The following is a 23,891-nucleotide window of genomic DNA, read 5'->3' on the forward strand; positions in this document are numbered from 1 at the left end:
CAGATGACACAACCTTGCTTGCTGAAAGTGAAGAGGACTTGAAGCACTTACTGATGAAGATCAAAGACTACAGCCTTCAGTATGGATTGCACCTCAACATAAAGAAAACAAAAATCCTCACAACTGGACCAATAAGCAACATCATGATAAACAGAGAAAATATTGAAGTAATAAAGGATTTCATTTTACTTGGATCCACAATCAACGTCCATGGAAGCAGCAGTCAAGGAATCAAACAATGCATTGCATTGGGCAAATCTGCTGCAAAAGACCTCTTTAAAGTGTTGAAAAGCAAAGATGTCACCTTGAAGACTAAGGTGTGCCTGACCCAAGCCATGGTGTTTTCATTTGCCTCATATGCATGTGAAATCTGGACAATGAATAAGAAAGACTGAAGAAGAATTGATGCCTTTGAATTATGGTGTTGGCGAAGAATACCGAATATACCATGGACTGCCAGAAGAACAAACAAAACTGTCTTTGAAGAAGTACAGCCAGTAGCTCCTTAGAAGCAAGGATGGCGAGACATTGTCTCATGTACTTTGGATATGTTATCAGGAGGAACCAGTCCCTGGAGAAGGACATCATGCTTGGTAAAGTAGAGGGTCAGTGAAAAAGAGGAAGACCCTTAACGAAATGGATTGACACAGTGACTGCAACAATGGGCTCAAGCGTAACAACGATTTTGAGGATGGTGCAGGACCGGGCACTGTTTCGTTCTGTTGTACACAGGGTCACTATGAGTCAGAACTGACTTGACAGTACCTAACAACAATGACAAGTAGAATCAAGAGTGTGGGAGAAGGATATTGTGGTTTTAAATATGATGTTCCAGGACGTAGGCCCTGTTGAGTTAAGGCTTAGGGAAGGCTTGAAGAAGTTGAGGAAGTTAGATATATGGGGAAAGAGTGCTCAGGCAGAGGGCAAAGGATCTAAGGCAGGAATTTATGTGACAATTTGAGGAACAGCAGGGAGTCCAGTGTGGCTGGAGTAAAGTGAGCAAGGAGTTGAGTACTGGTAGGATGTCCAAGAGGTAATAGAGGGCCAGACCACATAGGGCCTTGTTGGCCACAGTAAGGATATTGAATTCTACTCTGAGTGAATGGGAGCCAGTGCAGGCATCACGCCTAGGAGTGGCATGATCTTGCTCACATTTTAAATATAAGTTTTGCAAATAGGCCATAGGGAGACAAGGATGGAAGCTACTGTGATAATCCAGGAAAGAAATGAAGACAGCTCACACCGGCTGGTAGCTGCAGAGAAGATGAGAAGTGATTGATTTCTGGATAGATTTTGAAGGGACAGCCAGCAGAATTACCTGCGAGGTTGGATACAGGGTTTGAGAGATAAAAAGGAGTCACAAATAGCTTTTATTTGAGCAATGGGAAGATGGAATTGCCAGCTGTTGAGATGGAGGACATGGCAGGGGCAAGTAGATCACGATTTAAATTTGGAGTGTCTATTATTCAGCATCCAAATGGAGATATGGAGTAGGCATTTGAATATGTACATCAAAAGTTCCAAGAGAGGTCTAGGCTGGAGATATATATTTGGCAGCCATTGACATATCAATAATAGTTATTTAAAACCATGGGGCTAGATGAAATTTTCACAGGAGTGAGTGCAGATAGAGCAGAGAAGAGGACCATGGACTTTGAAGTTTGCAAGATGAAGAGAAACCAGCATAAGGGGACAGAGATGCAACAACCACTGAGGTGGGAAGAAAACCGAAGGAATGTAGTGTCTGGAAAGCAAGTAAAAGGATGCGAGGGGATGAGTAACTGGTCAGATGCTGCTACTAGTTCAGCATTAGAAGTGAGAATGGACCAAGTGAGATCATTGATGACTTTCACAAGACCTGTTTCTGTGGAGTAGTAGGGGTGAAAAGGGGATTGATGTAGGCTTAAAAAAGAAACTGGGAGTAGAGAAATTGTAAATATAGTAAAAAATTCTTCAGTAAGTTTTGCTGCAAAGGAGATCAGAGAAATGGATCAAGAGCTAGAGAAGTGAGGTCACATGAGGTGTTTTTGTTTTTATTGATTATTTTAAATAGGAGAAATAAGTGTAAGTTTACAACTGGAGGAACTGGTTTGGGAGACAGGTAAAGATTGTTGATGTAGTAGAGAAATAGAATTGCTGAAATTATGTTTCTGGCTAGGTGAGTAGGGATGGGATTTAATGTGCAAGAGGAGTGATTGGGTTTAGGCAGGAGCACGGAGGGTTTAGTGGAGCCCTGGTGGTACAGTGGTTAAGAGCTTGGCTGCTAACCAAAAGGCTGGCAGTTCAAATCCACCAGCCACTCCTTGGAAACCCTATGGGGCAGTTCTGCTCTGTCCTGTAGGGTCACTTTGAGTCGGAATCAACTCAATGGCAACAGGTTTGGTTTTAATGGGTTTTTTTATGGAGCGGTTTTGTCACCATGGTCTATCCTTCTTATAGAACCAAATTATTTCTCTGCCATTTATACTTCACCATTTTGTCCAAACAGTAAACTTGTATCTCCCTTTGACTATTTCTTTTTGGAACATAACCAGTTGCTGCCAAGTCAGCTGCAACTCATGGCGACACCTTGTGTGTCCGAGTAGAACTATGCTCCATAGGGTTTTCCATGGCTGATTTTGTGGAAATAGATCCCCAAGCCTTTTCTTCAGAGGCTCCTTAACCAGGTGCAGTAACCGTTTGCACCACTGAGGGATTCTTCTTAGAAGTAACCATTGCTTTTGGTTATGGCATACTGTGGCCATCAAGAGTATCTTGATTCCTTCCCCCAAGAGGCTGTACCACTTTGGTATTCCTTCTGGCCGGCTGCTCCAGCAATGGAGCCCACTATCAGATCATTCCATTTACAGGGTGACATCTGGGAATGCCGAAATAGAGGGTTGAATTCATCTCAGAGTTGGGAAAAGTAATTCTGTGAAGCTTTGAAGGGGAATGAATAGAAAATCATTTATATGGTTGTTACACAACGCACACTCGTGCATGCACACACACACAGATACACACATAACCCCATGGTGTGTGTCACCGGTTCTTAATCAAGTTTTTCTAGCCAGGGAGAATGTGTTTGCTTATTGCATGAGTCTGAGGATGCGGAGTGTCCTTACTTCCTCTCTTCCCATTCGTTGCCCTCCCCCGAGTTGGCACCGGCTGAGGAATAATTAGGGCAGTCCTAATTTGGACAGCCAAATCTTGATTACAGTGAGAGGAAAAACAGGAAATGTTCTAGTTTTGCTGCCAGCAAACGACTGACTTAAGTAGAAAGCCATATACAATTCAAATGATCCAATGTGGAGGAGGAGGAAGGGAGCAGGGAGACAGCGCGATCTGATTCTCCCGCGTGACTCTCAGCAGATATCTTTTACAGGAATGTTCAAATCCATAAGCTCGCAATGCCCTCTGCTGAGAGTTGGCTTGCTTTCCAAGTTTACTGTGAGAACCTGAGCGTCCCCTGGGAGCCTGGAGACCTGAGGGAAGGTCAAGCACGACTCACCTCTCGGTGAGCCCTTCCACTCAGCAGGCAAAGGCTGTACAGTGATGTCATGTTACAGGCTTTGGGTAAAGAGAGGTCTCCTAAAAGGGAAGTGAGGACTAGGATACTTTTCCTTAATTAGTCCCACCCCTTGGGGCTGAAAGGAAGACTCAGCTGTTACTCGACAGTATTGCATTAGCAAGCAGGCAGTTGGTCCATTAGTTGGCTTCTCCCAAGCTGAGTGCTTCTCTCCCCTTGCTTGTCCTCTTTGTCCTGGAATCCAGCCTCCCCTTGCTTATTCTCTTTGTCCCAGGAGTAGAGAAATTGTAAATATGTGTTCTAAAAGAGTCATATAAATACTGAGAATCACAGTTTTCTGAAGTTTCTGCCTGTTCCAGTTTAGCATCAGGTTTTTGTTGTTGTTGTTTTGGGTTTTTTGCCTCTGCGTTGTGTTGGGCCTGGTGTTGTTAGTTGCCGTCAAGTCAGCTCTGACTCATGTTGACCCCAGGTACCACAGAATGAAACGTTGCCCAGTGTTCTACAGGAATGAGTGCCTAGCTGACCTTGCCTTGCAGACTTTGCCAACCTAACTGACCTTGAACCCCAGAGGAGCCAAGGGCATACAGCAGGGAAACCTTTCTGCAAGGCCCATGCAAGCCCGTCTTCTGGCCTGCCTCTTGAAGGTGCATCGTCTCCCCCACCCTCTTGGCTCACCTGGCACTGACTTAGCTGTATGTATTCGTTTTTATTAAATATGGAATCGATTCAGAGGGACATTTATAAAGTATGTTCAGTGTCTGGTTCATAGAAGCCATTCAACAAATGAGAGCTTTTATTATGCACTTCTGTAATTTATTATGCATAGCTTTATTATTGTATTCATACCATTGTATTGCAGTCTTTTTAATGTTTTATTACATTTGATCAGTGATTAGTTTACGTGGCTTTCTCCCTCTAGAACATTGCTTTTCAATGTGGGTTCACATCACAGTTATTAGTGGAGATTTCAAAACACATACTGGATTCTCCACAAGCAGATGTAGTTTAGAAATGTCCCCAAAGTGATTCTCATGTGTGTTACTGGTTAGAAATCACTGATCTGAACTCCGAGCTTCTAGAAGGAAGTCACTATGTCTTTTTCCATATAATTGTCCCCAGTGTCTAGCATGGTGTCTTTTCACCCATAGTTGTTGATCCAGTGAGTAACTTCATCCTGCTTTTCCAGCGCACTTCAGCTGCCCTTCTGGCTGAGGACGATGTTGCCCATGAACCAGGTGTCCTGTGCATCCTGTAGCCACCAGCCCATCTTAATTTCTCCCATCTAACTCACTCTACCGTGGTCAGATAGGAGTCTGCTGATGTAAACTAATAAGGACCTAGACCAGGATGGAAATAAACACTTAGTAAAATACACAGTCACTGTGCAAGGGACGTTATAGTCATTAACTTATCTAGTCAGTCTCAACAACTCTGTTAGATTATATTCTGCATACCTTACAGATGAGAAAACAGAGGGTCAGAAAGGTTAATGACGTAGCTAAGGACACAGAGTGTGGAAGTGGTAGTGCGTACATTAGAAGCTAAGTGTGTCTGACTCTAAAGCCCAGAAAAAAGACAATGGAATTAAAGAAGAAATGTTGTTGTTAGGTACTGTCGAGTTGGTTCCAACTTGTAGCGACCCTATAGGACAGAGTAGAACTGCCCTATAGGATTTCCAAGGAGTGACTGGTGGAGACTTGAACTGCCCACCTTTTGGGTAACAGCCGATCTCTTAACCACTACGCCATCAGGGCTCCAAAGAGGAAATAGGAAACCTGAAAAATGTTTGAATGGTTTAGACAGACACTGTAATAATTGGGAGCTGAACAGACAGCCCTGGGCTCAATTCGGCTCTATCCTCACCAGCCACATGACCACAGGCATGTTCCTTAGCCTCTGTGCCTCGGTATTTAATCTATAAAGTGGAAATAATAAGAGTGCCTACCATATAGAATTGTTGTGGGGATTAAAAGAGTTAACGTGTGTAAAGTGCTAGAAGAACGTCTAGTTCACAGTAAGTGCTGTATCTGTCAGCCAATTCACTATTTACTGTTGCTGCTTTTAAGTTAAACTCATTGGTAGTTATATAAATATTCACGAATAGCATGGAAAAAGAAAGATATTTTATGACCCCTGTTACTTCCCTCGTTTTTCTACTTCGATAGTATCAATCATTAATTCCTTCAGTCAGTCACTGTATGCACTCACAATTATTTATTAAGCACTTCCAGGAGCCAATCATAGGACTAAGGTACAGAAATGAATAATGAGGCAAGGTCTGCCTTCAGGGGTCTTATCATTCTAATGGAGGGAGATAGAGAATAATCACGTAACAGAGTTTCTCAGTAATAAGGATGATGTGATTAAAAAAAAATTCAGGGTATGAGCAGTATAAGGTAAAGCCTCCCTGAGGATGTGATTTTGTGCTAAATTCTGAAGGATGAGAAGGAGCCACGTAGAGATATGGGGGAAGAACATTCCAGGCAGAAGGAGGAGCAGGTATGAAGGTGGGAACTCACATAAGTCTTTTGAGACACTGAATTCAAGTTAGCTTAACTGGAGCAGAGTGAGCAAAGAGATTGAGGACTGGGTAAGGTTGGAAAGGTCCAGGGGTCAGATCATTTGGGTCATTTCTGGCTGCACATTAGAATCAGATAAGAACTTAAAAAAAAAAACCTCTGTTGAGCCACACCTTAGAATGTAATATTGATACACTTTAAAAATGCTTCATAGGACCCATTGATGAAGAATTTCAAGGCCGGGGAATTTGAATTTTATTCTAAATGCAGTGGAAAGACATGCAGGGTTTAAACAGGGAGTTCCCAGGCCTGAAATCTTTTTGTAAAGATCTTAAGGATATTCAAATTCCATGTGTATATAGATTTGCGTATCATAAGAAAAATCTGAACATTGGCAGTTCAGACAAAATTTTACATTAATTCTTGGTCTACTGCCTGTACCGGTAGTCCCCAGATTGCAAACGAGTTCCATTCCTAAATCTGTCTTTAAGCTGAATTTGTACATAAGTCGGAGCAGTTAGGTACGTTTGGTATCTAACATCAGTTAGTCAAATGTTTGTCTTAGTATATAGTATAAATTGTACCTTTCCGTGCATAAAAACATTAAAGAAACACTCCCAGATACACTGAAACATCTTTAACATAATACAGTAGTAATAATAATAATGGTTTGGTGCATGTCTCAAAGTAGCGCCCATTTGTTATTATGAACCATCGTATGTACTGCGAATTTTTAGTGTGATAAGCTTTACGGGGGTTGGTTCATAGCTACAGGTTGTACATAAGTTGGACATTCGTAACCCAGGCACCGACTGTGTTACAGTATAGTTCTCCTGGGTCTGTTAAATGTCAAACAAGTATGACTCTTTATATAGAACATGTCTATTTAAAGGTTATTAAATTTTCCCCAAGATAACTTAATATCTATAAATTCTCAGATTCTAAGTCCTTTTTCCCAGTGTCCTCTGTATCATCTCTTTCATTGTTTCTGTTGCCCAGAGTTCCCAGATGTTCCTTCCGTTGTGATTCCTGGATAGAAGCACATACCATCCTAAAGCTCTCTGACCTGCACTGAGCGTGATACAAAAGATGGCCTTATGTTTATCTACTCTCTTCCCATTTGTTTTCCGCTTTAGCTCAAGAGATTTTTGTTTGTTTTATTTTGTTTGTATTGTTTTCTTTTAAGCAGAAGCCTAGTACGAACTCCTGTTTTCACATCCTCAGTTGTTACTGTCACTTGCATTGCTGGACATTGCCCTGCACTTTGGCCTGCAACAGGTCCAGTCACTCACAGCTGAAATACAGCGACAGCAGCTTAATTTCAACCAGTCTTACTCAGGGTTCATTTGTCTGCTTGGCTCCTCGTTTTTGAAGTGTCTGAAAGATTCAGTCTGGGAAAGTAAACACCATGCCCTGGCTGTCACCAAACAGTTGAATCCAATTAGCCCACCTGCCCCTGGTTGTTTACCTAATGAAAGACTCCACGCGCCAACTGTGTCCAGGGACCACGCACACTTGCACTTCCAACTGTTCCAGAGAGGAAGCGGTGCACATCAGAACGCATCGACACCAGCAGATGTTTTCTGAATGCAGTTCACTGAGCTGTGTCTAGAGGGTGGACCCTCCTCACTGCAGCCTTATTACCTGTTCCAAGAACTACACCTATTTCCCTCCTCCCCCTCCTGGGAATGGGTGCATAGAGTTACACAGATGGCTGTGTCTCTGGCCCATTGAGCTGTGAATTAATTAGTAGATTATGGCTCTGGTACTGACGATTAACCCCACTCCTCTTGTGGAATAGTTGTTGGAGATTTAGCTCTCCTTTTTTGAGGCTATTTGGATATGCCCTAGAATTTTTTCACACACATGATCTGGTTTATTACAAAATCATAAACTAATACATGCGGTTGGTCAGTATAGAAACTTTGCCACTTAAGTGGGAAATTCACTTTAGAGTAATTTTATGTTGCTTATCTGTGCCAGTATTTTAAATTAGAATATTTGGAATTTCTCTTGGGATTGATGTTCATTCTGATATAAATTAATGTATTTCTTGTTGCAGATAGTATATGAGTAGCATTTTAGTTAATTTGGATTACTGTTCTTTAATAAGGCAGAATCTATGAATATTACTGAAGGCAGTAACATAATATTAAATTATTAAAAATTCAGTCTTCAAAAAATAAGTAAATAACATGGGCACCTTTAATGTAGTATCATATCCTACTGAGCTAATTTTTTTTTATAGCTACTAGTGCTTAAATGAAAAACTCTAGTCCCCAAAACTGTACACTACCATCCTACACCTCCAGACCCAGACTGTTTCCTGAACCCTAGAGCAGATTTTGAGGAGCCCTGGTGGCACAATGGTTAAGTGCTCGGATGCTAACCAAAAGATCAGCGGTTTGAATCCCCCTGCCGCTGTGCAGGAGAACAGACCTAGTGATCTGTTCCCATAAAGGTTACAGACTAGCAAACCCTATGGGGCAGTTCTGCTCTGTCCTAGAGGATCACCGTGAGTCATAATCAACTCAATAGCACACAACAGCAGCCGAGCAGATGTCTTAGGCTGAGTTCTCTAAAGAAACAAAACTAGTAAAGTGTGTAAGTATCTGTATTAAGAGATTTATATCAAGGAAATGGCTTACATAGTTGTAGAGGCTGAAACATCCCAAATCCAAAGGTCAAGCTGGAGGCTTCTTCTGATTGACGTAGCCGCAGGGGCTGGCGAACCCAAGATCGGCAGGTCAGACAGCAGGGCTCTTGCTCACAGGTTGCAAAGACCGATGAATCCCAAGATTGGCAGGCAAGACTGCAGGTAAGCTGCTAGCTCAAATCCCAAGATCCGGAGGTCAGATAAACAGGAGCCAGCTGCAGGATCCAGAGCGAGCAAAAGCCAGCGAGCCTTGCCAAGGAGTCCACTTATATTAGATGCAAGCCACACCCCCAAGGAAACTCCCTTTCAACTGATAAGCTACTTAAAACAGATCCCATCATGGAGCTTTAAGCCAAAACAAAAATTTTTTTTTAAATTTATTTGAGATCAATAAAACCCATAGTACCCACAGGAGGCAAATGCAAACCAAGCAATAGTGCTGTCTCCGAAACCCAGGGCAATTGTGGGATTCTTGCAAAGGAGGAGTCTTGCTGAAGTAGAGCTTGCCGAGAAAAATAGGAGACTGCCTGAGGAAACCCATGACCGTGAGAGAAGAAGGCAGGTACAACACGCAGGATGTTTGGCGTCCAAACACTAGAGAGTCATGCAGAGGAACTGTATAACTGGTTTTAAAATATTCAGAGAGATAAAGGAAGAAATACAATCCATAATGCAAGAACAGGACATTTAGGAGGGGAAAAGCCAGTGGATTTGTAAAAGAGCCAAATAAATCATCTAGAAGTAAAAGATATAATTATTGAATAATTTTCAAAAAGTGATAGTTGGTTTAAGTCCTAGGGTAGACCCTGCAGAGAGGTTTCATGAATTGAATGAGTGAATGAGTGAGAAAGTAGAGTCAGTGAGGCCACTCATTTGATGACAGCATCTTTAAGAAGACAGAGGAGTTTTACTAGAGAGGAAGAGATTCATTCATTTTTCTGAAAAAATTGTATAGGGGATTGATGAAGATAATGAAAAGGGAGAAAGGATCACAAGAACCTAGGTGGGGGTTACTTTAAGTGAATGAGTATGGGTACAGATTTGAACACATTTCTGTGGGTGTTGGGGAATGGAATGTTGGAACATATGTAATTAGGCCTCCTCCTTCCTCTGGCAGATAGGAAGGATGTGGAAGAAAATCAATGAAGGGATAAAGAAAAGGGTGAAGGTTTAAAAATAGTCATTGAGGGAAAAGGAAGAGGTAACTGAACAGAGGCAGGTAAAAACAATACCAAAGAACACTGAGGGCCATCTAGGATGGAATGTCATCAGTCTGAGGTAGTATCATTCTGTGAGGTTGCACCCAGCACCCCATGTTTGTTATTGTTGTTGTTAGGTGCCGTCGAGTGTTCCAACTTGTAGCGACCCCATGTACAACAGAATGAAACACTGCCCGGTCCCACACCATCCTCACAATCATGTATAAGAGTATAAAAACTAGCATATTGGATTAATCCATAAGTATTACAGAAAAGATGCAAGAAAATAATAAGAATAGAAGCAATGGAAGGTACCAGTGGGAGAGTAACTCAAGAGATTGGAGGGAAAGTTCTGTTGTCTACTTTTTGAATAGCTGACCACAGAAACTGTTAGAAACCTTTTCCTTCTAGTGAATTATAAGAATTCTGGAAATGAACCATAGTTCTATTATTTATTCCAGCTTCTTTTCAGAGAACCAGAGCAGTATTACTCCCTACAACATGAAACCATGTTACTTCAAGTCAGGCTGTTTTGGAGGGCTCAACTTCTTTGGTCTACAAGCATTAAATTGTCAGTCGGGTCAAAGAGATTTTATCATACACACACTCACACGCATTCATATGCTCACACATTGATGTATCTTGTGTTATTCATACATAGAAAAACTATGCATAATGTCCCCCAGAATAACCCTTGTACTAACATAATGTTCTGCCTGTACTAGGGGCACAACCTCCTGGAGTCTTGGTCAACTTCAGTGAAGTAGCCAGCTGATTAGCACTCCCTTCATTAATAACTGTCATTTCTGTTACCTAGAACTGCTGACATGAGTTTTTAGACCATTAAATTAGTGACAGAACTGTTGAACAGAAAAAGCTTTTTAATTAAGTTGAACTTTAACGTTGAAGATGAATATACAGGTATGTTCTGGTAGGAGCAGTATTAATAGCTAATCCATAGGCCCTTGTAAAGAGCTTGGACACCTGTCAACTTTAGGTCACTAGCCAAAGCCCACTGGAGGTAGCAGTAATCAAAGGCGTTTTCTGCTGGCATTGGGGCAGACTTTCTTTATGGTGATAGATTGGCTTTGAGTAGAAGGATATACATAGTTCAAAAAATACCTTCAAATAGAACTGACTATTAGTTTAAACCAAGAAGTCAGGGAACCCCAATTTTAAAATGGTGAAAGGACATGAATAGAGATTTCTCCAAAGAAGCTATACAAATGGCCAATAAACAAATGAGAAGATACTCAGTGACATTAGTCATTAGGGAAATGCAAATCAAAACCACAGTGAGATACTACTTCACACCTACTAAGACGGCTCTTATCAGAAATATAACAAGTGTTGGCGAGCACGTGGAAAAATTGGAAGCCTGGTCCATTGCCGGTGGGGATGTAAAATGGTGCAGCCACTATGGAAAACAGCTTCATGTTTCCTCAAAAAGTTAACGTAGAATTACCATGTGACCCAGCAAGTCCACTTCTAGATATTTACCCAGAAGACTTGAAAGCAGGAACACAGATACTTGTACACCAGTGTTCATTGTAGCACTGTTCACAGTAGCCAAAAGATGAAAAGAACCCAAGTGTCTGTCAACAGATGAATAGGTAAACAAAATGTGGTACATATATACAATGGAATATTACTCAGCCATGAAAAGAAGTGAAGTTCTGGTACATGCTACGACATATGTAAACCTTAAAAGCATTATGCTGAGTGAAGTAAGTCAGAAAGTCAGACACAAAAGAAAAAAATATTGTACAGTCCCACTTATATGAATATTTAGAACGGACAAATGCATAGAGACAAAAGTTTATTCATAGTTACCAGGGGCGGGGTTAAGAGGGAATGGGTAGTTATTACTTAAGGAGTACTGAGCTTCTGTTTGGGGCGATTAGAAACTTTTCTAAATAAATAATGGTGATGGTTGGCACAACATGGTGAATGTAATTAATGCCACTGAATTGTATACTTAAAAATAATTAAAATGGTAAATTTTTTCATATATATTTTACCACAATAAGTTTTGTTTCTGTTTGTTTTTTAAGTCAAGGAATTATCTTTTTTCCTCTTAACATTTTCTGTCACCCTTCAGGTATCATTTATGTTGTCATTTAATAACATTCTTTTATATAGTTAAGCCACTGTTTTTTTATTTAACATCTTTCTTGAAAGATTCCTTGCAAACCTTTCATACATTTTTTATTTATCCTAATGGGTAAACTATGATACAATGGACTAATTAGTATTATCAGCTTTCATAATTACTCAACAATTAAGAAACTAAGAATGAAGTCTAGAAATTATGTTTCCCGGTAAAGTAGCCTATGTAATGGATGTCACTGACCCTAGCTCAGATAAGAGGCTATGTTAATATGAGAGATGATTGTGATTTCCTTTTTCTGCAGCAAAAGTTGATGAAAAATGCTAACTGAATACCCCGCATTGTGCTGAAAGGACTCTTTTCTGCTGGTTGTGTTTAGGGGCATTGTCCAGTCAGAAGAAAAACTTGTCATCAGTGCATCTTGGGCGAAAGATGATGATATCAGCAGACTCTTGAAATCTCTACTAAACTGGATTAATATGGCTCAACCCAAACAGCTGAGGCCAAAGAGAGAAGAGGAAGAAGATTTCATAAGGTAAAAGGTCTATTTTCTAAGCTGTTTTAAACATAGAGGCTAAAAACTATGTTAATTAATTGTGTCTTATAGGAAACATTGGCCGTTACTAAATATCAAGCAACAACTAATTGATTGAACATAGTGAAGTCTGTTTTCATCATACTTTGCCATATTTTCTATACAAGTCTGTCTTGGACTTCTGAAGGAAGGAATTGGTGTGAATCAAATTGGGAACTTTGCAAATCAGGTTAAAATGTCTTTCAGTTTTGATTTGTAGACCATTCTTCCCTCTTAGGGGAAAGTTTCTTTCATTCATTCATTCAGCAAAGCTTTTTTGACCCTATTATGTGCCATATCCTGGAAATATGACAATTAACAAGATAAGGTTCCTGCCCCTACAGAGTATGTGAAAATTGTCCTTAGTGTATTCTTCAGTTCACAGAACTGTTAGGTGGACTTTCTGGAAATAAAAATGTGCTTCCTGTGTTTGTTCATGTATATTGTATTATCACTGATTGTTCTCTCCCTGTTTTGCCACACGTAGAGTCTCTCAACTTTATCACTTAACATTCCTCTTTGTACAGTTTAAAATATTTACTTAGCTATGACAATATGGCCTAATATGATGAAGCTACTTATTTCTACATGGCTGGCTTGCCACATTAAAACATTCTCACCTCTACCGTTTTAGAGACGTATAAAGCAAGAAAAAAATGGAGATGGTATTTTGTCACATCAAAATTAGATTTATTCGGTCTTTTGCCTATCCAACTGACTAGATAAATAGTAAAAAATAAAATAAAAGCACTTTGAAGAAGCAAAGACCAAAAAAAAGAAATGAAGGAAGTGTAACAGCCAACATTTAGCTTTTAATTCATCAGAGAACTATGAGCTTCTCTCATTTTCAGAATGTGGATTGCAGTTACAGATAAACAGGTCTTTATATTCACAAAGTTAACCATATTTACTCATAGTGGTTTTTTAACTGGCATTTTATTGTGAAAATTGTGTTAACTGACATTTTATTATGAAAATTTTCTATAGTATCATTTTAAATTTTCTCAAAACCATGATATTCAAAAGGTAAACTGTAATTTAACCTAAAACTTCCGTATTTCTATTTTTCTTCCTTAGTATTACATTATCTCAGAGAAATTTGGCAGCTCATGACTAATGAAGTTGAGCACTCTTTTATGTATTTTTATGTATTTATGGGTCATTTAGATATCCCTCTTTTTGTAACATTTTAGCAACATATCTATTGCTAATTTTTTATTAAGTTGCCTGTCTTTCCTGTAGAGATTTATAGAAATTTTTATTTATTTGGATGTAAGTTTATTGTCATGTATAATATCATCTCCCACTTTACAGATTGTGTTTTTATCCTCTTAACTGCAGACGGGTAAGTGCTCGACTACTAGCTGAATGGTTGGTGGTTCGAACCAACCTAGGGGCCCTTCAGAAGACAGGCCTGGCGACCTGCTTCTGAAAAGTCACAGCCTTGAAAACCCTGTGGAGTGCAGTCCTAGTCTGTCCCCTGGGTTCACCACGAGTTGGAATCGACTCGACAGCAACTAACAGCAACAATATCTTTTAATAAAAAGAATTCTAAAAATTTTAGTGAGTCCAATTTATTATTAGTTTCTTTATGGATAGGACATTTGGTATCCTTTTCAGGAACTCTTTGCCTGTACAGAAGTCACGGAATTGTTTTCCTTTAAAACATTCCTTTGGGTGAAGATTTTTCCCAAGCATCTGAAATTTTAAACTCTTAAATTTTTCTTTCCGATCCCTGTGCACCCTTCCCCTTCCCTTAGATGACTCTGTCAGAGCTATAGTAGTGGAGAGTAGCCTGATGCTTTTTTCTATCAAGAGAAGGAAAGAATGATTGAGTGATCGATTGATCGAAGGCCCAATTAGGAATAATCAAGCTGACCCTAGGACAGAGGTCAGGCTACAGGGCTCTGTGCCGTCACAGTATGGTGTCATATTTTCCTCCTGCTGGGTTTTTGCATGTTCTGGGTCAGCATCTCCCCTCTCCCCTTTAAGTGTACCCATTCAATCATATGTATCACCGTGGGGTCGCCATGAGTCAGAATCTACTAGACAAAAATTGGTTTGTTGTTGTTTTTGTTTTTAATAACCCTAATAATACTTGAGTTAGACACAATTTCTGGGAGATAATCCCCACCCCCAACTTTTCAGGTTCAGTTAAATGAATGTGAATCTTCTCCCTGTGGTTTCTTAGTTTATTATTATGAAGCTCCTTACCTGCATTTTACGCTTGCAAAGGACTTTCAGTCAATCGGTACTATTAGTTCTCTCTTAGTATCTTAGAGTTGAAGAAGGAAGGGCTTTTAACCCTGTTCCAGGAAAGAATGCTGAGCCACCTCAGGCTTCCGATTCAGAAGAGCTAGAATGAAGGTCCTGACTTTACTCTCGTTCTTAAATTTGAAGGGAAAACAAATTATGCACATATATTTTTTAATTTTTTTTTTGGTAAGTTATAACATACATGAAGTATAATCTTAGGTATACAACTCAATGAATTGTTATATATAATTACACTCGTATAACCACCTCCCAAATAAAAATATAGAACTTTTCTAGTGCCCCAGAAGGCCTGGCCCCAGGTAACCACGATTCTGACATTTATCACCACAGTTTAGCTTTGCCTGTCCTTGTATTTCCACAAAGGGTTAAGCACTTGACTACACCCCTAAAGGTTGGCAGTTTGAACCCACCCAGAGGCCAGAATCATAGTATCTGGCTTCTTTTGCTGAACATCATGTCTGAGAAATTTATCCATGTTTTTTCGCATAGACATAGCTTGAAAAACAAATTATATTTGTTTTAACAGAAGAAAAATTATTTTACAGATCTGTTTTATTTTGTGTGTGATTGATTCTTCTTAACCCGCCACATTCTCTCTCCTGATTAGATGTTGAAAGTAAAGGGGAGTAGGAGAGGACACTCTTCACTAATACTGCAATGTGGCAGAGCTGACAGGGAGCCTTGATTCATCACGCTGGAGAGCCCTAGAACATGACCGGGGCCAAAATGCCAGAAAAGTCCCGCTTCTTCCTAGAACTTGTTTGTAAGCTCAGAGCGCTCTTTGGCACCCAGATCACTGTACGATCTGGTGCCCTTTGCATTGAATGAAGTTTATGTTCCCTTCATTACCAAATGAGGCCCTCTGCTATTCTTGTTTTTTAACTAAAAAATAGAATGTATTATTTCTGGGCTAACTTAGGATAAGGAAAAAATACACCAAGCCAGGGTTTTACAGAAAACAGAAAAATAGCACATATCCGTTTGTTCCCAAAGAAACTGAAAGCAGGCTTTCTAGCCCATTGTCTTCACACCTGCCATGTCTGTATATATATTTATCTTTTTGAGATCAATGAGTATCCAGTGATAAAAGGGAGTCCTGCTTTCTGGAGATGTTATTAACAGAATGGGTAGGGTGTAGGGGGAGGGAAAGTGGGTGGAGAGGGGCTGTTTAGGAGTTAGGAGGACACATGAGTTTTTACAAAAACTGTCCAAAGAATATCCCTTACCCGCATTTCACTCAGAGCCCTTGGATTTCAGAGAATAAGAGTCATTTCTCCAGAGCCAGGTTTGAAAACCCTTAAGTGGACGGATGTGATTGGCAGGACTAGGACCAGAGATTTCAGGTGATAAAGGTCAAAGAAAGTGGAAAACCTACAAATCAGCCTTGAACTCTAGCAGGCAGAATGTAAATGATGAAGAATTAAGTCTCTTGACTGATCAGGTGATCTATTTCAACAATCACGACAATAATAGCTGACGGTTCCACACTATACAGTAGCAGTATGAGTTTCAGGGACTGTTATTACTCCCATTCAACAGATGAGGAAACTGAGGTGGAGAGAAATGAAGAAACTTCATTTGTGGAGCTAGTAAGCGACAGAGCTGGAGTTTGAACCCAGGTGGTCTGGCTCCCAGAGCCACCACACTATGATCGACCAGCCTAATAATGGATCAGGACTTTATGGTTTTGGAGATTTGAGTTATTCTTTCATTTTCATTGATCATCATCATTCTTGACTGGTAGTCTAGTTTATCATACAGGTACTTTCACTCTAGGTTTTGTGTTATTATTGGTAGCTGTCGGGTGCGTGCACAGTTCGATTGTCATATTTTGTTAGAGTTGAACATTGCCCAAATTTCTATCCATTATGACTTTCGACACTGACGTCATTGTACACCAGGAGATAGCCTGCTATACCACAGTGTTTTGAACAGTCAGTCATAAAACTGAACATCTGTGAGTGAACATCTGAGAATGATAACATCAGCAAATTGTGCGCTGTAACGTATGTAGTACATATCATTAATGATAAAGATATACAAAAAAAAGGACGGTTGTAAGTGCAGTTCGTTGTTAACTCGAACATGTTGTAAGTCGGGGACTACCTGTACTCAATAAGGAATAGAGGTGAAAGGACATTTAAAAATTATTTTTAGTTATTTGGAAGATAACTTTTTATTTTGTCTAGGAAACCAAAAGTAGTATGTTTATTGAATCTGCTTTTTGTTTTATGAACTTAGGAGATCAGCATGATTAAACAACAGCAAGATATTGATTTCAAAGAACAAGTGGGTTGATCATGATGGTTTCTGAGTTTTTATTTGGCATGATGTTCTATAATAAATTTTTAATGAAAAAAATCTTTTGAATAAAAAAGAAAGCAGGTTTTAACTTTTTCCTTTCTTCTGTGAAACCCTTATAGCACATCATAGACCCTGAATAAATATTTGCTGAATGAATGAAACTCAATATAAAAATGAAAAGAATCAAACATAAAGAATGGGGAACCCAAATGCCTTAAATTGGAAGAAAATGCCTTCACTGGACCCCCTTAAAGTTACAAGACAAAAATGATAGTAACACGTTCCCTTACGAAGCTCAAAGGGCTTGAGTTTTAGACCCTAGCTCTGTTGTTACTTAATCTATCTATCTGATTTGGTTTTGCCTTTGGTAAATCTCTTTATACCTCCTCAAATTCTTCATCCAGTTCAGATTAGATAATTCTAAGAGAAGCAGAAATCCAGTTGGGCTAGGAATGTGTTTGGATGTAGAAATAACCAGTAGCCAGCTGCCATTGAGTCGATTCTGACTCATGGCAACCTCAAGTGTGTCAGAGTAAAACTGTGCTCCATAGGGGTTTCAGTGGCTGATTTTTTGGAAGTAGATTACCAGACCTTTCATCCAAGGCACCTCTAGGTAGACTCAAACCACCAACCTTTTGGTTAGTAGCTAAGTGTGCTAACTGTTTGCACTACCCAGGGACCCCAAGATGAAGAAATAGTGTGAATAAAGTAGAGCAGAAATGATTTTCAGAAGAGTTCCACTTGGAAATTTCAGAGAGTCTCAAAATAACATAAGCCACAGCTGTTAAAAGGTTCCAGATAACTACGGCTATTGAAAAATCTTTAGATAAATTTGAAGGAGCAAGTGAAAGATCTAATGCAGGAAAAATGAAGACTTTAGCTGGCTTGAGCGAAGTGTTTATCAGTGAAGACACTGTCTCTATCTAGATGCTTACTATTACTTTAAAAAGACAATTATAAAAGGAAAAATGAATCAGCAGACATTAATATGTTAAATAAGTACAAGGGTAGAAAATACTTTGCTAATTTTTTTTTTTTTTTTTAATCCTCGATTAAATGAGATGAAGGTCATAGATGAGTGTAGGGCACAGTCGGGCAAGATTGGATGAGAAGAAACTTAAATCTCAGAGTTAAACAAAAAAGACAGGCAATTAGCTGGAGACCCAGCTACAAACATATCCAGTAATGTTTGTGATGATTGAATTAGGCAGTTTGTTACTATATCAAAATAATACAACCCCTCTTAGCGCAAGATTGGCAGTAAATTGGGGGGGGGGGACATTTATAATCTCTTCTACACATTACATATATGCTAATCTAGTTAGACAATTATTTGCGAATTGTTTGAGATTTATAATTACCGGTTATTATCATTAAGGTGCCCTGGTAGTGCAGTAGTTAAAGCACTTGGCTGCTAACTGAAAGGTTGGCAGTTCGAACCCACCGGCTACTCCATGGGAGAAAGATTTGACAGTCTGCTTCCATAAAGATTTACAGCCTCGGAAACCCCAAGGGGCAGTTCTACCCTGTCCTAAAGGATCACTATGAGTCGGACTCAACTCGATGGGCAGTGGGTTTGGTTTTAGTTATTATCATTAAAAAGTCAATGATAAGGCATTTCTACATTTTTTTGTTTAATTTCAGATCATGGAATTCTTTACTGTCTCTCATTTAGATTCTTAATAAAAGAAAAAATGTTTTAATCCTTCTAATTTGGTCCCACTCAGCCCTTCAGAAGGTGGGGCTGGTAGTGATCATCTGTGCATCGTGGTGGTGGGAAGGATACTTGTCTAGCTGGGGTAGGTGAGCAGGAGGAGGTGTCTGAAGACAAGGGAAAAAGTGATACAGTCCCAAGTCACTGGGGAAGGGGCCCGTGCCTGCTGTAGTCTTTCTCCAGCTCTGTCTCTCCTGATGCTGCTCTCTGCTGCGGACTTAACATTTTCTGCCAGATGAGGAAGGTCCACTTCCCCCTCAGTCTGTCTTTCTACACTATTGAACTTCTGCACTTCCCCAGTCCACCATCTTCTTACCTACCTCTGTGGCATTGCCATACCTGTTTCTTCTTCCTGAAATGCCCTCTGCTCATCCCACCCCTGCCTCCTGTACCTACCCAGTTCAGTGCTCAAGACTCAGCTCAGCAAGGATGTGGAGAACTTGGAACCCTCATCCACTGCTGGTGGGAATGCCGAATGGTGCAGCCTCTGTGGAGGACGGTCTGGCATCCCTCACACGGTTTAGCACGGAGTTCTCGTGCGATGCAGTAATCGCTGATGAAGCACAACCGTGACGGTGAGCATGGCGCAGGGCTGGGCAGTGTTCTGTTCAGTTGTACATCGGGTCACTATGAGTCAGAACTGACTCCACAGCACCTGACAAGAAAACAGGCAGATACCTGAAAGAAATGAACCATGTATCCACGCCAAAAATTGGTACATAAATGTTCATAACAGCATTATTCATAAAGGCCAAAAAGCAGAAAAAACCATAATGTCCATCAACTGATGTATGAATAAGTAACATGTAGTATATTCATACAATGGAATATTACTTGACATTAAAAGAGATGAAGTACTGATACGTAGTACAGTGTGGATGAACCTTGAAAACATCCTGCCAAGTGAAAGAAGCCAGTCACAAAAGACCACATAGTGTATGATTCTATTAATATGAATAGGGATCATATATGAATGTCCAGAATAGACAGATCTATAGACACAGAAAGTAGATTAGTGGATACCTAGGGCTGTGGGGGGTGGGGGGAAATGGGGAATCTAATAGGTCTAGGACTTCTTTTGGGGGTGATGAAAATGTTATGAAATGGATGGTGGTGATGATTACACAACTCTGAATATACCAAAACCCATTTACTTGTATACTTCAAATGGGTTAATTTTATGGTATGTGATTATTGTACCTAACAAGAAAAGCTGTTATTTAAAAAATAAATAAATAAATAAACCTCATGCCTGAGCCCCACCCACGGCCTGTCAAATCAGAATTTCTGCAGGCGAAGTTTCGTATCAGGTGTCTTGTTTTAGCTTACCTGGTTAAGCTTTCACTGTACAGTCAGGGTGAGAGCCACTAGTTTAGACTGACTACCAAGATCCCTCCCAAGGCCGGAATGACAGAAATCTATGAGTCAGGTGTGTGCTGCCTGTCCCAAGGAGCAGAGCCAAGCTGATTTACAGACCTGAGGGGAGGAACTAGTGGTCACCCACCTCCCACCTGAGTGATGGCCCCAGTTAGTTCTCTGGCTTTCATCTCTGAGTGAGTAAAACCAAACCTGTTGATGTCAAGTCAGTTCTGACTCATAGCAACCCCAAGTGTGTCAATACCTCACTTTCCCTACAACCAGAGAAAGGAAAGGAGAAAAAAAAAGAAAAGAATGTATTAATAGTGTTCTGAGTCCTGAAGGGAACCAAGGGGAGAAGTGGCCAGTATTGTCATCTATCCACCTGGATTGCAGAGAACACAGTGAGACCTTCTCACTTCTTGGCATTTCTGCCCATGCACAATGTAGGACTGTTCAGCCCCATCTAGCTGGTCAAGAGCATTGCAAGGTCTTACATGGTGGAAGAAGAGTCAGGAAAAAAGCAAACAAAGAACTCTTCATTGTGATTATGGAAGGAGGAGCCAGACAAACTTCTAGAGAGAAGCAACGACTTATTAACTATGAAAAGTAGCTATTCACATGCTAGTGTGTAATGAAATGCACATGCATTAAAAACCAGTGAAGGATAGCCTGAGTGCTGAGCTTTAGCAGTTTTGAAGAGGAAAAACAATATTGTAATCAAGATAACTGGACTATTTTGTTCTTCCCATTTATGGGGGCTTAGCTGAGATAATTTCAGAAAAACAGTTTTTGAAGACCTGATTAAAGAGCCCATCAGAATGGGACTACCCCCATTATTTCTGACATGGACAAATCAGCTTTTGAAAGGGTTGACGGTTGAGCAGTTGTATAAAGCTGACGTGATAAATGTAAGTGTCATTGTCCCATCTCATAAGAATCTGTCAGTATTATTAGGAATATAGGTAAGTGACCTAACTTTTTTATAACCTTCATCATTTTGCACTCTGCCAGATAATGGCTAAGTGATCTTTAACAGGTCAGTTAGCATGTCGCGGTTTCTCTCCCTCTACAACAGAGCTAATTAATCCCCAGGCTAAAGAATTTAATCAATTCCCGGGAGCTTTGAATATAGGCAAACACAGTTATTAGGTCTTGTGTCAGTCAAGGTCTAACGTGGAAAGCAGAAACCACTTCAAGTATTTACCTCCAATTTTTCATGCAGGGAATTGGTTACACAGGTTAATGGAATCTGGGCATCAAACAGAGAGCATTAAAATCACCTGTAGATTAGCAACAGCAGGGAGCCACTGCCTGCTGTCAGCTGGAATGCCTCAGGGAGGAGGCAGCATTGTTGTTGGGTGCCATCAAGTCAGTTTTGACTCATAGCGACCCCACGTGACAGAGCAGAACTGCCCCACAGGGTTTTCTTGGCTGTAATCTTTATAGAAGCATGTCACCAGGTCTTTCTCCCACGGAAAGGCTGAGTGGATTTGAACCGCCAGCCTTTTGTTTAGCAGCCAAGAGCTTGCCTGTTTGTGCCACCAGGGCTCCTTGTGGACATAGTGTTACTGGAGCACAGAGGCGTCCAAAGGAAGTTGGGGCCCTGGAGGAGATGGAGCCATTGCTGGAGACACCACCCAAGGCAGGGAGGGAGGGAGGGAGAGGGATATTGTAACCCTGGCTTCTCCTTTTCTTTGCTCTTCAGTGTCACCATTGTCAGTACCCAGCTGGGAGTCTGGAAAACAGAGCCTGCAGGGGCCACACACACACACACACACGCACGCTCGCGTGCACGCACACACACACTAATCCCTTAACACACACACAATACAGATCAGAGCAAAGGCAAGGTGAGTAATGGATTTTAGGGTAAATAGGCCCAAGACTTTCACAGTCTAACCCATTCATTATACTGTGTCTATTCTCACCCTTACACGCATACGTTAAAACTTCATCTTGGTATCTCTAGACCAGCATAGCCCAAAGTTGTAGGGGCAAGAGCAAAACCTCTGTGAATGGCTTTGATGATAAGAGGAAGGGCCCTTCCCACTTGTAATCCTTAGTTCCCAGACACATACTTCCTTGTTACTGGAGGAGAAAAGAGCACCATATATGAGTCTCTGTGTCAAGTTTTCTGACACTCCAGTCGGGTAAGAGTTGTCCCCTAACTGGCATCGTAGCTGAATCTTGCATAAGCCATTTGACTGTGAGGTCAAGTCCTTCTGCATGACTGGGTGTGCAGCGAGAGAGGGGAACTCCAGGAGCGTGGCCCCTGCCTCACTTCTTTGGCTGTAAAGTAGGTTTCCTGGGTGGAAACAATGTTGTGTGGGTGACCATGACTGTGAACGAGACGTTGAGAAAATCCCCTGAAGCTGGCGCTGGCAGGAGCCTTTCAGCAAGGAAGGCAACCCATGTCCAGTGTCTGTTACTTGTGAGCACGTCACCACCCTACTGAAATACCAGGCGTCTGGGTGAGTCTGGTGTGCCACTGGAGCCGTTCCCTATCCTTCCCTACTCTGCTGGTCTCGTAGGAAAACTCACCCTTCAGGCTGTGTGCCCTGGGCTCCATCTCCCAGCTGGGCTCAGCAGTGGGAAGCAGTGGTGGGAGCCTGGGAGACGGGTCAGGGAGAGAGAGGAATGGATCCGAGGACAGTTAGGCACAGCTCTGAAAATCTGTCCCCTTGAAACCATTTGTGATGCTTCTTTCATAATTGGGTTAAATCTGCTGAAAATGCAGATTTAGGGGTGGGGAGAGCTTCCTAAAATTTCAGTGGATAACAATTATTTAAAAACTAAGTGGACACAATTTGGATCATCTTTGGCAAAATTTTCTTCAGTGCTTTCTTGTCAGATAGACCTCTTTAAAGATTATAATTATGTAATAAAATTAAACTTAACAGGCTTAATACTCTTGGCAAAATTCTCTTAAATGAATTCTCGTCAGAGAAAACTCTTCAAAGACTGTGTGGTAAATTTAAGCTTAACAGGGTTAACAGCCTCCTTCAGCTGCATAGGCTTCTGTGTGTGCGTGTTGGCCTACTGATTACTGCTAGTGACTCCTCAGAGGGCTTAGTACCTGAAACACACACGCTGACTTTCTGTTACTTCACCTTCTGAAGAAAATGGTCATTCGTTTGCCTGTTTTACTCAAGAATATTTATTGTCTCCATTAAATAATGTGCCTCCGTAATAACCAGAAGATGAAAAGAAACTAAAGTCGAACCTAGAAAGAAGAAATGATAGTGGTCTGGATGTTGAGTAGTGGTCCTTCTGGAAGTCAGGGCCTGACCACATCTTTAGCAGGCCGAGAGCTGGGGTCCAGACCAGACTTCAGACCAACCACCCACTGCCTCCCAGTTTGGTTCAAGTAACTGTAATACCACATTCTTCCATTTGCCTTGTTGCAGTTCTTGACATGTCCATTTAAAAGGCTTTCTCATTTGTGGTGGGTTTTCTTTTCTTTTTTTTTTTTAATTGAAAAGTAAACCTGTTCTTTGAAGGCAGTTGTAAAGTACAGAAAAGCACAATGCCCAATCCAGTCACACAGCTAACATTTTGGTATATGGTGATCCAGTCTTTTTTCATATATATATACATATGTATGTATGTATATATGGAGCCCTGGTGGTTAAGAGTTCGGCTGCTAATCAAAAGGTCGACACTTCAAATCC

At 40.7% G+C, this 23,891-nt stretch overlaps 1 protein-coding gene across 3 annotated transcripts in view; it reads left to right on the top strand.

Moving 5' to 3' along the window:
• The window catches only part of EXOC4 (exocyst complex component 4), an 830,578-nt gene that overhangs the window by 658,018 nt on the left and 148,669 nt on the right, over positions 1 to 23,891 (top strand). For all 3 annotated transcript variants that reach the window (XM_004382687.2, XM_023737127.1, XM_023737128.1), the window contains exon 13: positions 12,372 to 12,527. In XM_004382687.2, coding sequence (XP_004382744.1) covers positions 12,372 to 12,527 — 156 coding nt within the window. The remainder of the gene's footprint in view (positions 1 to 12,371; positions 12,528 to 23,891) is intronic.

Source organism: Trichechus manatus, unplaced genomic scaffold (assembly GCF_000243295.1).
Source record: "Trichechus manatus latirostris isolate Lorelei unplaced genomic scaffold, TriManLat1.0 scaffold00097, whole genome shotgun sequence".
NCBI classification, from domain to species: domain Eukaryota; kingdom Metazoa; phylum Chordata; class Mammalia; order Sirenia; family Trichechidae; genus Trichechus; species Trichechus manatus.